Here is a 13,103-nt window from a genome sequence, read left to right on the forward strand (position 1 = left end):
AATATTTCTAATTAATTAATGCAAGCACCTAGCAACGAGAAAGTACGAAATCGTATAAGCATTTTGTAACAACCATAATCTTTCGTTCGACTAACAACCACCATTGTTCTTCCATGAAGCGTCGTAACGCTAAAGAAATTATTTTAGCTTTTCATCCGCGGTGTCGACACGCTCGCGTTTGCATTCTAACTGAACATTCTTAATGATCAGACTGTTCAGAGCGTTAAGAGCTTGTGTATAGTTCGTAGAATGCTTCTTCTGTAATCCCTTCCGAGCGGTAAATTACGAAAGCTCGTTTGAAATCAAGTCTCGGGGGAGAAAAATTACTCGAACGTAATATTTTCCATCCGCCTTTAATTCATCGCGAAATTCTCGCGTCTCAACGTCTTGCCGGGTGAAAACTTCAAGCCGAAATTAAGTAAGCGTGCACCCTTCTTAAATACTCGAAACAAATTCTGTCAATTTGCGTTACGTTGAGAATATCAGGGTGTGGATAGAGGTGTTGGAAAATTCGCAAATTTTGGGATTTGGAAATTTAAAAATTTGGAAGTGTAGGAAATCGATAAGTTGGAAATTTGGGAATTTAGGAATTTGAGAAGTTGGAATTTTGGGAATTTAGGGGCGCTTGAAAATTTGAAAATTTGGGGATTTAGGGGCGCTTGAAAATTCGGAAATTTGGGGATTTGGAAATTTAGAAATTTGAAAGTGTAGGAATTCGATAAGTTGGAAATTTAGGAATTTGAGAAGTTGGAATTTTGGGAATTTAGAGGCGCTTGAAAATTCGAAAATTTGAGAATTCGGAAATTTAGAAATTTGGAAGTGTAGGAATTCGATAAGTTGGGAATTTGGTAATTTGAAAAGTTGGAATTTTGGGAATTTAGGGGCGCTTGAAAATTTGAAAATTTGGGGATATTGGGGCGCTTGAAAATTCGAAAATTTGGGGATTTGGAAATTTAGAAATTTGGAAGTTTGGGAATTCGATAAGTTGGGAATTTGAGATCTTGAGAAGTTGGAATTTTGTGAACTTAGGGCGTTTGAAAATTCGAAAATTTGGGGATTTAGGGGCGCTCGAAAATTCGGAAATTTGGGGATTTGGAAATCTAGAAATTTGGAAGTTTGGGAATTCGATAAGTTGGGAATTTGGAATCTTGAGAAGTTGGAGTTTTGGGAACTTAGGGGCGCTTGAAAATTCGGAAATTTAGAAATTTGGAAACTTAGGAATTCGAAGATTTGGGAACTCGGGATCTTGAGAAGTTGAAATTGTAGGAACTTATGAGCGCTTGAAAATTCGGATATTCGAAGATTTGAAAATTTGGAACTTGGAATTTTGAAAATTCGCAAAAGTAGAAATTTGGAAATTTAGGAATTTGAAAACCTGGAAATTTGGGGACGCGTGCAAATTCCGCGATGGAAACCCGATTTGTAAAATTAGAAGTATTCCAAAAGTCCCGAAATTTGTTAACTATAAAGCATCCTTCATAAAAATCCGAAAGAAATTTGGTGGCGAATATAATGTGGATAATATAAGCGATAAAAGTGAACAACACGTTTTGTGTGTGATAGAAGACACATATAAGAGAAGCAATGTATTCGCTTTGAAACGGAAGCAAAAGCACGTGGTTCGTTTGGCATGAATAAACACCCCAGCCGTTGCCGTGGAACTAAGCAAGCTTTCGCTTGTAAATCTTATGCATTAGCCTTGCGTCCTTGTGACTTGCTGCTGTCATTGTTATGTTGTAATGTATTGCATTGTGATTGCGTTGCAATCATAATTTCCTTATGCTCTATGGCTCTCATCGTTGACAGCGCTTCATGCATAATATTACCTTATTGTGCTGATCTACCGGCAACTTGCTAGTAAGCTAATTAACCAGAGTGAAAGATCTTTCCTAGTGAACTCCTTTAGTAAATGATACGACCTCGATTATTTCAAATTTTCTCATTTACTCGAGGATTTGTTTCAATTAGAAGCATAGATACAATCATTATTCCTTTTTTGAAAATTAATATATATACAAATAATAAGTAGACAAAAATTGTTATAAGAATTATTAAGAAACGAAATATAGTTGGTTCACTTTCAGAATTTAATTTTGTATTGAAAATATTCACAAAGAGCTTGCATAGGCACTTTCTTGGAATCTTGAACTTTAAATTGATATATCATAAGTGTAGTTTTGTGAAGATTTTATGTTATCAAAATCATGTCAACTTTTATATGTTTCCAAGTACATCATTGTTTGCTGTAACCGCCATTTTCTATAAGACATATTTATACAAATTTAGTAATCGACAAGTTTATTAAACCTCCAGCTTCAAATTAACATACTATGCTACTAACATAAATGTTATTTTGAAATATAATTTTTTTAAGAAGTACTGTCAGACTCTATATGTCTCGAAAGCCTCGACCGTTTTTCATAACTGATCATCAGCCATTTTGATCACATTCATAAAGAGTATACAAGCGTATTCATCTTCACATATTATCTTCACAAAGACTTTGCGACTGTCAATTCCATCAAACGTTCTCCAAATCGATAACTATTTTCAAGCCTTATTCATTAACGCCTGTCAAAATCTACCGCTCGTCAGTGACACCAGCCCTAAATAGATTCCTCAGCGTATAAATCGATACGTCACTAACACAATCGTTACGAATTACATAGAAAATGTTGGCTATCGGCAGCAATTGGATATTAGAGTCGGTATGTGGGTGGATTTTGAAAGGAGACATATAGCGGAATTTGTTGCGGACGATTAATGGAAGGAAGCGAGGTAACGGTCGATCGCGTTGTTCGGTTTTCAGCACTGTGTTAGCGTGGCCGGAGGTGGCGGCGGTGGCGGAGGCGGAGGCAGCGGCGGCGGAGGAGGTGGCGGTGGAAGCGGTGGCACGGTCGGCGGCGGTCGGCTGAACCTGCACCTTCGTCCTTGCGGAGGCGGCGGTGGCGGCGGCAGCATCGCCGGAAGTGACAGCGCTTCGGATTACCCGCCAAGTGCTGCGGCTGCGAGGAGCAGGGAGGCGGCGGCGGCGGCGCTGCACGCGGCAAGAACCCTGTTGGGCGCGGGGGTGGCCAACCCTTGCTCGCCCACCCCCGAACCGCCCTTCTGGAAGATGCCACATAAAGGTTGGTCGAACTTGTTTGTTTACCTTCGCCCCTCATCTTTCTTAATCCTCCTTGCTGTAACCGTAACGTGGAAGGTAAATGTACGAGATCCATGTTATGAGTTATGACAATTAGTGATCAATTAAATGGTATAAACAAAGATATCTGTTGGGCAAAATCTTGGTAAGGTTCAATCGTTAAATCATAGGGTATAAGTACTTTATGAAGAGTGGATCTAGGTTGTTCTGGGATTAGGACGGAAATTTTGAACTCTTTGGGTTCAGGTCTCCTTGTGATACGGATATTTAAAAATTTAGGGGTTTGAACATTTTTGAAGCATTTGAGAACGTGGAAGTATGGGAGTGTGGGGATTTAGGAATTTAGGAACATGAAGATATGTGGAATTTGAGAACTTGAAGATTGAACAATGTGTAGGTTTGGAAATGTAGAAATGTAGGAATCTGGAAATTGGGGAATGTGTAGATTTGAGGATTTAGAAGTTGGGAAATGTGTAAATTTGAAAATGTGAAAATTGGAGAACTTGTAGTAATATGGCAATTTGAAAATTTGGAACTGTAGTCACTTTGGAATTCACAAACTTGAAAATATAGTAATTTGTGAATTTGAGTCTAAGAATGTACAAATATGGAATTTTTGGTAATCAACTAGAGTTTGGCAATATGACTAGAGTCAGCACTACTATCAGTACACGAAAATTAAAAATCATATTTAACTCATACAAACTATTTTCCTATTCAAAAAACCTTGAAATCTCCCAAAATAAATATTTATACGTAACTGGTATCCCATCTCCTACACCGCCATTTTTCCTAAAGAACCATAAACGTTTCCCAATGTGAATGATTTTACTAATCAAACAATTAATTCTTAATATTACTTTTTTTATTAATTTATTACGTTGTAAAGAGATTAAAACATGAAATCACTGTGTGTAGATTATTTTTATCTCGCTACGCTGTTTTTTGTGTCAGTATAAGATTTATATGCACATCCTATCGACCGGTTTTTGTTCGAACGCCACTCTCGCGAATAGATTATTCTAGTACTAGTTCACTTATCGCTTACGAAGCGGTTTCAAAGGAGTACAGCCGTTGTGTTGTATCGAGCATAGCAGTTTTATCGTTTTTTTTTTCCTTGGCGTTTTATCACGTGTACCGTTGACACGTATATAGGCCTCGTGTCGTGTAAACAAATTTAACTCGTGGAAATAGTAACTCGATCTAATCCGCTTTTACCTTATTCGCATAAAGAAACACTCGTATGCTATCGAACGACAATTATTATTATCGTGTTGCTATTGTATTTCTTTCTACTCTCGTTTCTTTGTTAGGAGAGTTTTATTTTTATTGGAAGTAGGTAAATTTAATATGTGGGGTGTTATGAGGGTTATGGGGCGGCGTTGCAGATTTATGATAAGTAATAGATTCCCAAATTCCTAAATTCCAAGATTTTCAAATTCCAAGATTCCCAAATTCCAAGATTTCCAAATTCCAAGATTCCCAAATTCTAAGACTTCCCAATTTCAAGATAACCAAACTCCAAGATCCCCCAATTCCAAGATCCCCAAATTCCAAGATCCTCTAATTCCAAGATCCTCTAATTCCAAGATTCCCAAATTCCAAGATTCCCCAATTCCAAGATTCCCAAACTCCAAGATCCCCAATTCCAAGATTCCCCAATTCCAAGCTTCATAAATTCCAAGATTCCCAAACTCCAAGATCCCCCAATTCCAAGATCCTCTAATTCCAAGATTCCCAAATTCCAAGATCATCTAATTCCAAGATTTCCAAATTCCACGATTCCCAAATTCCAAAATTCCCAAATTCCACGATTCCCAAATTCCAAGATGCCCCAATTCCAAAATTCCCAAATTCCTAGATCCCCGAATCCTCAAATTCCCAAATTCCTAAATACCCAAATTCCTAGATCTCGGAATCCTCAGATTAACATACTATCTCCCCAAGTCTCAACATCCCCCACTCTCCAAATTTCCAAATTCTCACACCCCAAATCTCCAGATCCCTAAATCTGCACTCACCCATATTTCTAAACCCCCAACATTCCTATACTTCCAACCCCTTCCAAATCCCTACATTCCTCTACCTCTTCACCCGCACCTATTTCCACCTAATCTATACAATTTCTTGTGTATCCCAAAAAACAAATATTCACTTCACACCCAGTTATAGAACATACCAGTTATAATGTAAAAAAGATCGAAAGCAAATGGTGATAATAAATCTTTCGCAGACTGTCCTCTCGAGGACAGGTTGTTCGTGAAAGACAAAATGGAATTGAATCTTTAATCGTGAGGCTCCGGGCACCGAAGGATGCCCGATTATCTGTCATTCAGATACCGTATCTGCTCGATCCGGCTTTTATATCTCGTCGACTGTGCTAATAGAAGGCCGTTACAATATGGTCGATCGTCGGTCGCCTTTCGTATTGTCACCAATCGTTAACGTCAACTTTGTGGACAGTGTGCCGTGAAATCCGAGCCCCATGGATTTTTTTTTCATCGATATGTTCAGAACCGACGATGCGTCCTATCCCGGGATGGATTTCGAGTTGTCTCTAAATCGGACGGAAAGGGTACGAAAGTTCCGTGAATTGACCTGAAGCTGACCTCCATATTTTGTTTAATACAAAACTGTTTCGTTTCAATTTTTTAGGATAATAATTTTTCAAATTTTTAATTCTGTTGAATTCTTGTTGCAATTATGATGGAAACTTCTTGTGTTGGAAGTAATATGGGGGTGGTATTTTTATTCTAATCTTGTCAACCCTCGACAAAATAATATTCTGAAATCGATCATGTTGACTAAAATTGCAAATCAATCAGATTATATAAAAAATATTGATAACATCATGAGGTATATTTTGAATAAATTTTAAAATTTAAATTCCAACCCCAGCAACGTTATTTTACTACACAAGTCCACAGAAGTTTCCATACTTGTAATGACTCAACACAATACGTCAAACACTATCGAGCAGCCGAACGGTTACCGAACAGATTGTAACACCTTTGCACGTCGAAAAAGTGCAATAAGGGTGTTGGTAAGATGGAGTATTCGTGGCTGTAACAGTGTATCCTTTCTAAACGCGTCTCAATTTACATCTTGTTACCTTTCCGTTAGCGTGCTGCTCCGCTAGGATCATAGGTGGTTCGGATCACACCGCAGCCTTCGGCTAAATTTGTGACCTTCGCAATGAGTTATACGAGGGGCGAGCAAATACGTGTACGCTTATGGGCTTAGGTGGGGCTCGCGGTTACCCCCGGGGTTAGCCTGTAACCCGACACGCCTTTCCTTGGCTTCTGTCGAGCCAACAGCCCCTTCAACGAAGACTCGACGGCGAAGGGTGGCGCCTTTTACCGAAAAAGCCTCCGACGATTCGGTGCTACCCCGAACTATACAACACTCGGCACAATCGGGTGTATTGCTTCGGGTCAGACCTGGATCAGGCGTTGGATTTAATAAGCGGGATCACCTACACCGCCAATTTGTCTCTCCTTTGTGCCGGTTTATCGTTGCGTCCCTCTAAATCGTTACGCTACTAAATTCCTTCGTTTCCTCCATGCATTTTCTTCTCTTTCTACCTTACGAATTTTCGCCGTTTATTTCTTTCGTATACAATGTTTTAATATTTCTTTCGTGTACGTTTTATTACTTTTTTTGTGTACGTTTTATTATTTCTTTCATATACGTTTCGTGTGATAGTTCAAGTTTAAACCTATATGAACACTACCGTCTATAAGTATCCGGACACTTGATTTCGTTACATAAAACACAGTTGAACTTTGTACGAAAGGTATTTAGGATTATCATATCATTTGTAATAATTATTATTATCTTTTTTGAGGCGTCATAACATAATAGAATTAATTTTTAAGTACAAATTATACAATGAGAGTGTGAAAGTAAAATTCATGTCCAGAAATACAAAGCCTAAATTTGTGAATCCAATGAAACGCTTTCGATTCTAAAAAAAATTTTAATTTCTACTGTGTTTCATTTCTATGGTGCAGAACGTATTCAGAGGGTTTTTCGATATGTTTCAAGTGTTTTTAAACTGTTGATAGATGTTTAGGTTCACTCAATGGAGATAAGAATGAAGGTAACGCAATGCACTCGACAGTTTCAGTTTAGTTCGTCTGTAGCTTCTTTTCCATCGAGATATGAGTTCCAAACGAGATTTATTAATCGAAAAACGTTCCAGTATTCTGACCTTCGCAGAAAAAAAAATCGATTTTAGTTACTGTTGTAGATACTTGAATAACTTTCATGCAACGCGAATGCATATTTCGCTTGTATCCGGATACATATGGACGGTAGTGTACATCGATTCAAATATTTCGGATAAAAATGTATCAATGTACGATGTTAAAAAGATTGCGCAGACATTTCAAACTGCGATATTTTTTACAAAAACTAGCAAGGTTTCATATTCTGGGATTTCGATGCCCCGCGTGATGGCTTGTCCTCGCAACGAACGAGTTTGAAGGGAAACAGTAAACCGGCGAAAATTCCATTTTGTTCTAACCTCGGTCAGAGCTTGAATTTTTGAAATCTAATTCCAGATTTGTAATTAGCGATCAGAAAACGTGGAGATGCAAATTTTCATCGAAATTCGCTGGCTGAGCAAAATTGCTGCACTCAAAGGGTGAGCTAATCAGTGGCTCTAAGACATCTGTGAAAAATATGTACATAAAATATAATTCATAAAATAAATAATATGATTTATATATCGCCATATAACATACGCAAAAATTGCAAAACAATTATTATACAGCAAAATGACAATTACTACATAATTTTTCAATAACAAGTTCTGAATAGACAAAGATGTCTACGATTGTTCGAAGTCTGCACCCTTCTGTCCAACAATGTCGGTTAAAATAGTTAAGTCAGCAGGTTTATCCCGTTGTATAAAAGGGGCGTGTATGTTTATCCGAAGTTCGGTTGGATCGTATTACGGTTGCACGCACGATCGTAATGCCCGTGTTTCGGGCATAGCCCCTCGTGGCTGCAGTTGCGAGTAGAAAATACCCTTGCGGCATAGGGTGCTTTTCTCTTTCTTCACAGAGTTTTCTCCGGTTCGGTTTGACCCCCTCCCTTCTCGTTTGCCTTCCTGCTCCACTGTCTGCCCCATAAAAGCCCCGTAGCCATTCGAATCAAACGGCCGATTCACGAGAGCACTTTATATCGTGCTAGGCTACAAGATTTGTTAATGGTTATGGGTGAGCTCGTGCCGGTCCGCTCGCGTGCCAACTGAAGCTGCGGAGATTACCTGCGCCGGCTTTCAAGGGGTAATAAATGTCGAGGGTGCGGGATTATCCGCGGCTAGGCAATAGGATATCGTTCGTAATACATCTCGAGATTTTCCGTTCGTTTCATAATTTATCCCGTTGCGCGATGAAACGAACGGCGTAGTTAATTTTCTTACTTTATAGTGTCGAGTCACACTCGCGATAGAACTTGCCGCTCCAACTTAGATTGTAGTGGAGATGTCATTATCGATTTTCGATATGTTAACCCCTTAAGTTGGAACGATGTCGGAGACGAAAAAGAGAACCACATGTGCGACGTACAATCTGTACTCGTGTACTACGTTACTTGTTTACGGTCATCTTCACCCTATTTTGTGTCTAGTATCGTTAAATACTTTTACCTCAAGGATGATTTTTTGAAGTCAGAAAAAGATAGGACTTTTTCACGTAATTATGTTTCTCTTTTAATATGCATGTGTTCATATTTAATATACATGTGTAATATACATACATGTGTCCTTTTTAGTCAAAACTGAACATATGTATGTGGATACATATCATTAAGATGTACATATGTAGATAAATATTTTTGTAGAGTTTAATTCCTTACGACATAACAAGTTATACATGCTATTATCATACTATATATACTCTCCAATTTTTTTCAACCAATGAGAATTTTTAAAACTCACTTAAAAATTTTATTAATTTTTTCATGAATGAAGGTCGTTCCCAGCGTTAGAATGATAAAAATCCTCAGATGTAAAATGATTGATTAAAACAAATAAAGTGAGTAATTAAAAAAAATTGTTTGAAGACGTAGTATGAGTAGTTTGCGGTGAAGTGAAGTAGACGTGAAGATGTGAGAAGTTTTGGGAAAAAGAGAGGGTAGAAGTAAGGAATGCCGTGGGACTTGAAATTGCCTTGTGCACGTTTAAATACCAATTACGTAACCAGCTGTGACTTCGCAATTATAATTAAGGAACGCGCGAAGTGTAATCACCCGACAACTAACTTCGATGTACAGTGGTCCCGTGGTTTCCACGGTGAAAAGCGACGAAGACACGCGATGCCTTGCGGCTTTAATAATAAGAGGCGCGGTAACGAGTATATACGCCGTTAGTATGGCGTTGCTTCCGCTAATTCAACGCCGCTTCTTAACACTGGCCGTAATGAATTCGTCAGAGGAAGAAACGAGGAGGCGAGAAACAGAGAGAGAAAGGGAGACAGACTTAGCAGCAAGGGTGCAAAAGGATGAGAGGTGGATAGAGAATCTCGCTCTTGCCACGATTCAACTCATTACAGAATGTATGCTCCGCACGCCATCTTTGATGTCGCGTTCACAGATGAAACTCTTGCTTCCTGGGTGGCGTGAATTTAGTTCGCCGGTGAATCTCGTCCTTCTCTCCTTTTCAACCCTCTCCAACGACGTGATAATAACGTTTAACGAGAGTTACCTCTCCACCAAGAGAATAAATAAAACGTGCCGCGAATTTTCCCTCGCTCGTATCGCGAATGAAAGGAAAATATTTTCTGCGAGCATATTATTCACGCGCGACTCTTCGCTTAATAGGATTCCGCTTGTTACGTCTTTGAACGCTATCGAGGCACGGAACGATTATTTCCAAACCGTGGGACAATTTCGAGCACCTTATGAAGAAAAATTGTGGTTAATGCGGATTGATACGTGTTGCAAGTTTGTTAGATGTATCTCGCGATAATGGGGAGAATTCAAGAGAGGGTAGAGGGTTACAGAACATTTGAGTACATAGATTTGGAAATTTAAATGTCAAACTTTGAACATTTAAATGCTTTAAATTTTTTAATTTAGAAAATATCAAACAAGAATAATTTCTTGCAAAATTTTATAAACATTCCATACACGTGCAACGAGGAATTTTCAGCGATTTACGAGATGCAGTTAGTCTCGCTAGTTTCCTCCGTCGGCTAAAATTGCAACCGAAATAAAGAACACCGTAAACGGAACGTGGATATCATGGACGAAGCTTCAAGTACTATGCATCCAGAAGAAAATCCACCGTACAGTTATAGCAGGTTGCGCTGTAATATATGCATAGGAGTATGCATAGTTACATCCTGTAATCATTTGTTGCTACTGTAAATAGCAATTTTATTCAAAATAATAAAAAGGTACACGTTTCTGTAAGATTGGGGTAAATATATACTCATGTTGTGTAACCCTTATGTTCATTTTGGTAATTGTGGATGTAGAATAATTAAGAAGTAACGTTAATAAATTAGTAGTTTATCGAGTACAATAGTACTGCATAGAGTAGTATTTTACAAGGTACTAGTATTATACAGGGTGTTTCACAGCTAGCGTTACTCCCAAAAAGGGGTTGCTGGCATGATTTTGAAGTACCGTCCCCTTTACAAAAATTGAGTAAAGACACCACTACAGAATTTTCAATTTGAAAGTTATAGTTATTATTTTGACACTCCTCCACGACAGATACCAATTGCCTATTAATTGCAGCAATCCAGTAACTTAGCCTGTAACCTGAAACGTTTTATTCTGTAATGATGAATTGGGTATGTGATTCCCCTCAAGTTCACTAGCTATAAACTAATATGATTTGTATCGAAACAACCGGTAAAGGGAAGAAAAGATCGGGTATTAATCGACAAGGAATGTATTTATATGCCTTAAATAGCAGACAAGTATTTCCGCGCTTAAAGAGAACGAAATGGCAGAATTTTCCCGCTCTTGCCCCTCTTGTCTACGGCGTAGCGTTAAGAACGGGTAGGTTCAGGGGTTGTTTGGCGAGGGAGGCTGGTCGCGAGGGGCGGCAGGGGTCTCGCAGGCGACGCGGGCTCTGAACGAGGGTGGCAGGGGTTGTGTCGGCAGAGGGGTGGCGGAAGAGGAGGAAGGGTGCCGCGACGACGTCGTCGTCGTCGTCGTCGTCGTCGTGCGACGGCAGGATGGGATTTAATCTGTGTCCCGTTTCACGCTCAGCCAAGTGGAACCTTTTTGCCTCACTTTGCGGCATGACTCGCTTTTGCGCTGGTCGTCGCGTAGATTAACGCGAAATTATATATAAAGAATGTGTGCGGACGGCGTGGCGTGTGCACGGGTCGTCGGTGTCGCCACGGACGATTCGCTCTCCTCGTTCACAGAAACAGGGAGAGAGACGCGTTAGAGGAACAAAGAAAGGCTTATACTTTGTGCGTTACACTGGGCGTCTTTTTCTCCGTGCACCTCGTGTCCAAGTCACACTCTCTTTATAATGAATTAAACCCTTGAAAAACTAGACCAAGTACTTGCTTCGTCCCACAAAGGGAAGACGAGTTTTGTTTTCAGGGATTTCAATGCTTGTGTGATGGCTTATGTAACAAACGAGATTTAAGAGAAAATGGTATATTGAGGGAGGAAACGTGGGAGAACCTTTTTTAGCAGAATGGGAATTAAGACCTATACGAATGTAGAGACATAGCAATCGAGGGATGTAATCTAGGGATATGTGAGAGTAGAAGTCCAAAGATGTGGAGGTACAGGGAGGTGGAAATCTGGATGATCTACATGTGAGGATGTAGGTATCACATATCTCATGTAGAGGTACAAGAATTTAGGGATGTAGGAGTTAGAATATGTAGAAACCTAGGAATCTAGAAATGTACCATCGTAGAAATCCAGGCTTATAGAGATATACAAGAGACGTAGAGATATATGGTCATAGAAATCTGGAGATATAAAGACTTAGAATATACAAATCTTGAGATATAAAAATTTAGGAAATGTGAAAATTTAGATAATTGAAAAATTAAAATCTGAAAATCTAAAAATCTAAAAATCTAAAAATCTAAAAATCTAAAAGTCTAAAAATCTAAAAATCTAAAAATCTAAAAATCTAAAAATCTAAAAATCTAAAAATCTAAAAATCTAAAAATCTGAAAATCTGAAAAAGTAAAAAACTTGACAATTTAAAAATATGAAACACAATAATAGTACCGTGTAGCAGAGATCTGTGTTTTAATGTTCCAGCAGAGTGTCTCTTTGTCCGACACCATTCCTTCTATTCGAAAGCTATTATTTCCTTTTGAAACGATCAGAATTAAATCTAATTATTATAACGTTTCAATCAACGATCTGCGCATTCATACAATATGACAATCAGAATTGCAGGATAAAGGTCGACGTTATTGCAAACATCTAACCGGAAGCGGGTAATTTTACTTCCCTGTTTCATGCGCCATTTAGACTATATTTAGGAAATAAATATAAAATTATAACTACGAACAGATGGAGTTTGCGAGACAAAGGACGATATTATTGGAAACGGGTATTCTTGGACTTCGGTTTCCTACGCCATTTCAATCTTGTTATTATATGTATTAAGAACTTGTAGTAGTGTCTGGAAATTGATTGTGACGTATAATTACGTCGTTAAATTTGTCTTTGGCTTTCGTTCTACGAGGTCTTGCCTTTCGTAACTTGACAAATTGATATTCTCATGTTTTTACATTTTTAAAGGTGTGTATTTGTGAACTCTCGAGTTGTCATGTTCTCTAATTCTCAAATTCCTAATGCTTCAAATTTCCAATTCTCCAAATTCCTATCTCTCTAAATTCCCAACTCTCCAAATTTCCATCTCTTCAAATTCCCAACTCTCAAAATTCCCCGCTCTCCAAATTTCCATCTCTCTAAATTCCCAACTCTCCAAATTTCCAACTCTACAAATTTC

The 13,103-nt window shown here is 38.6% G+C and overlaps 1 protein-coding gene across 2 annotated transcripts in view; it reads left to right on the plus strand.

Annotated features, from left to right (window-relative positions):
* The window catches only part of toy (paired box 6 protein twin of eyeless), a 55,521-nt gene that overhangs the window by 9,428 nt on the left and 32,990 nt on the right, over positions 1-13,103 (plus strand). For both annotated transcript variants that reach the window (XM_012290318.2, XM_076532102.1), the window contains exon 2: positions 2,810-3,128. In XM_012290318.2, the coding sequence (XP_012145708.1) occupies positions 3,116-3,128 (13 nt within the window). In that variant the 5' untranslated portion in view covers positions 2,810-3,115. The remainder of the gene's footprint in view (positions 1-2,809; positions 3,129-13,103) is intronic.

This window comes from Megachile rotundata, chromosome 5 (assembly GCF_050947335.1).
Source record: "Megachile rotundata isolate GNS110a chromosome 5, iyMegRotu1, whole genome shotgun sequence".
In the NCBI taxonomy this organism is placed as follows: domain Eukaryota; kingdom Metazoa; phylum Arthropoda; class Insecta; order Hymenoptera; family Megachilidae; genus Megachile; species Megachile rotundata.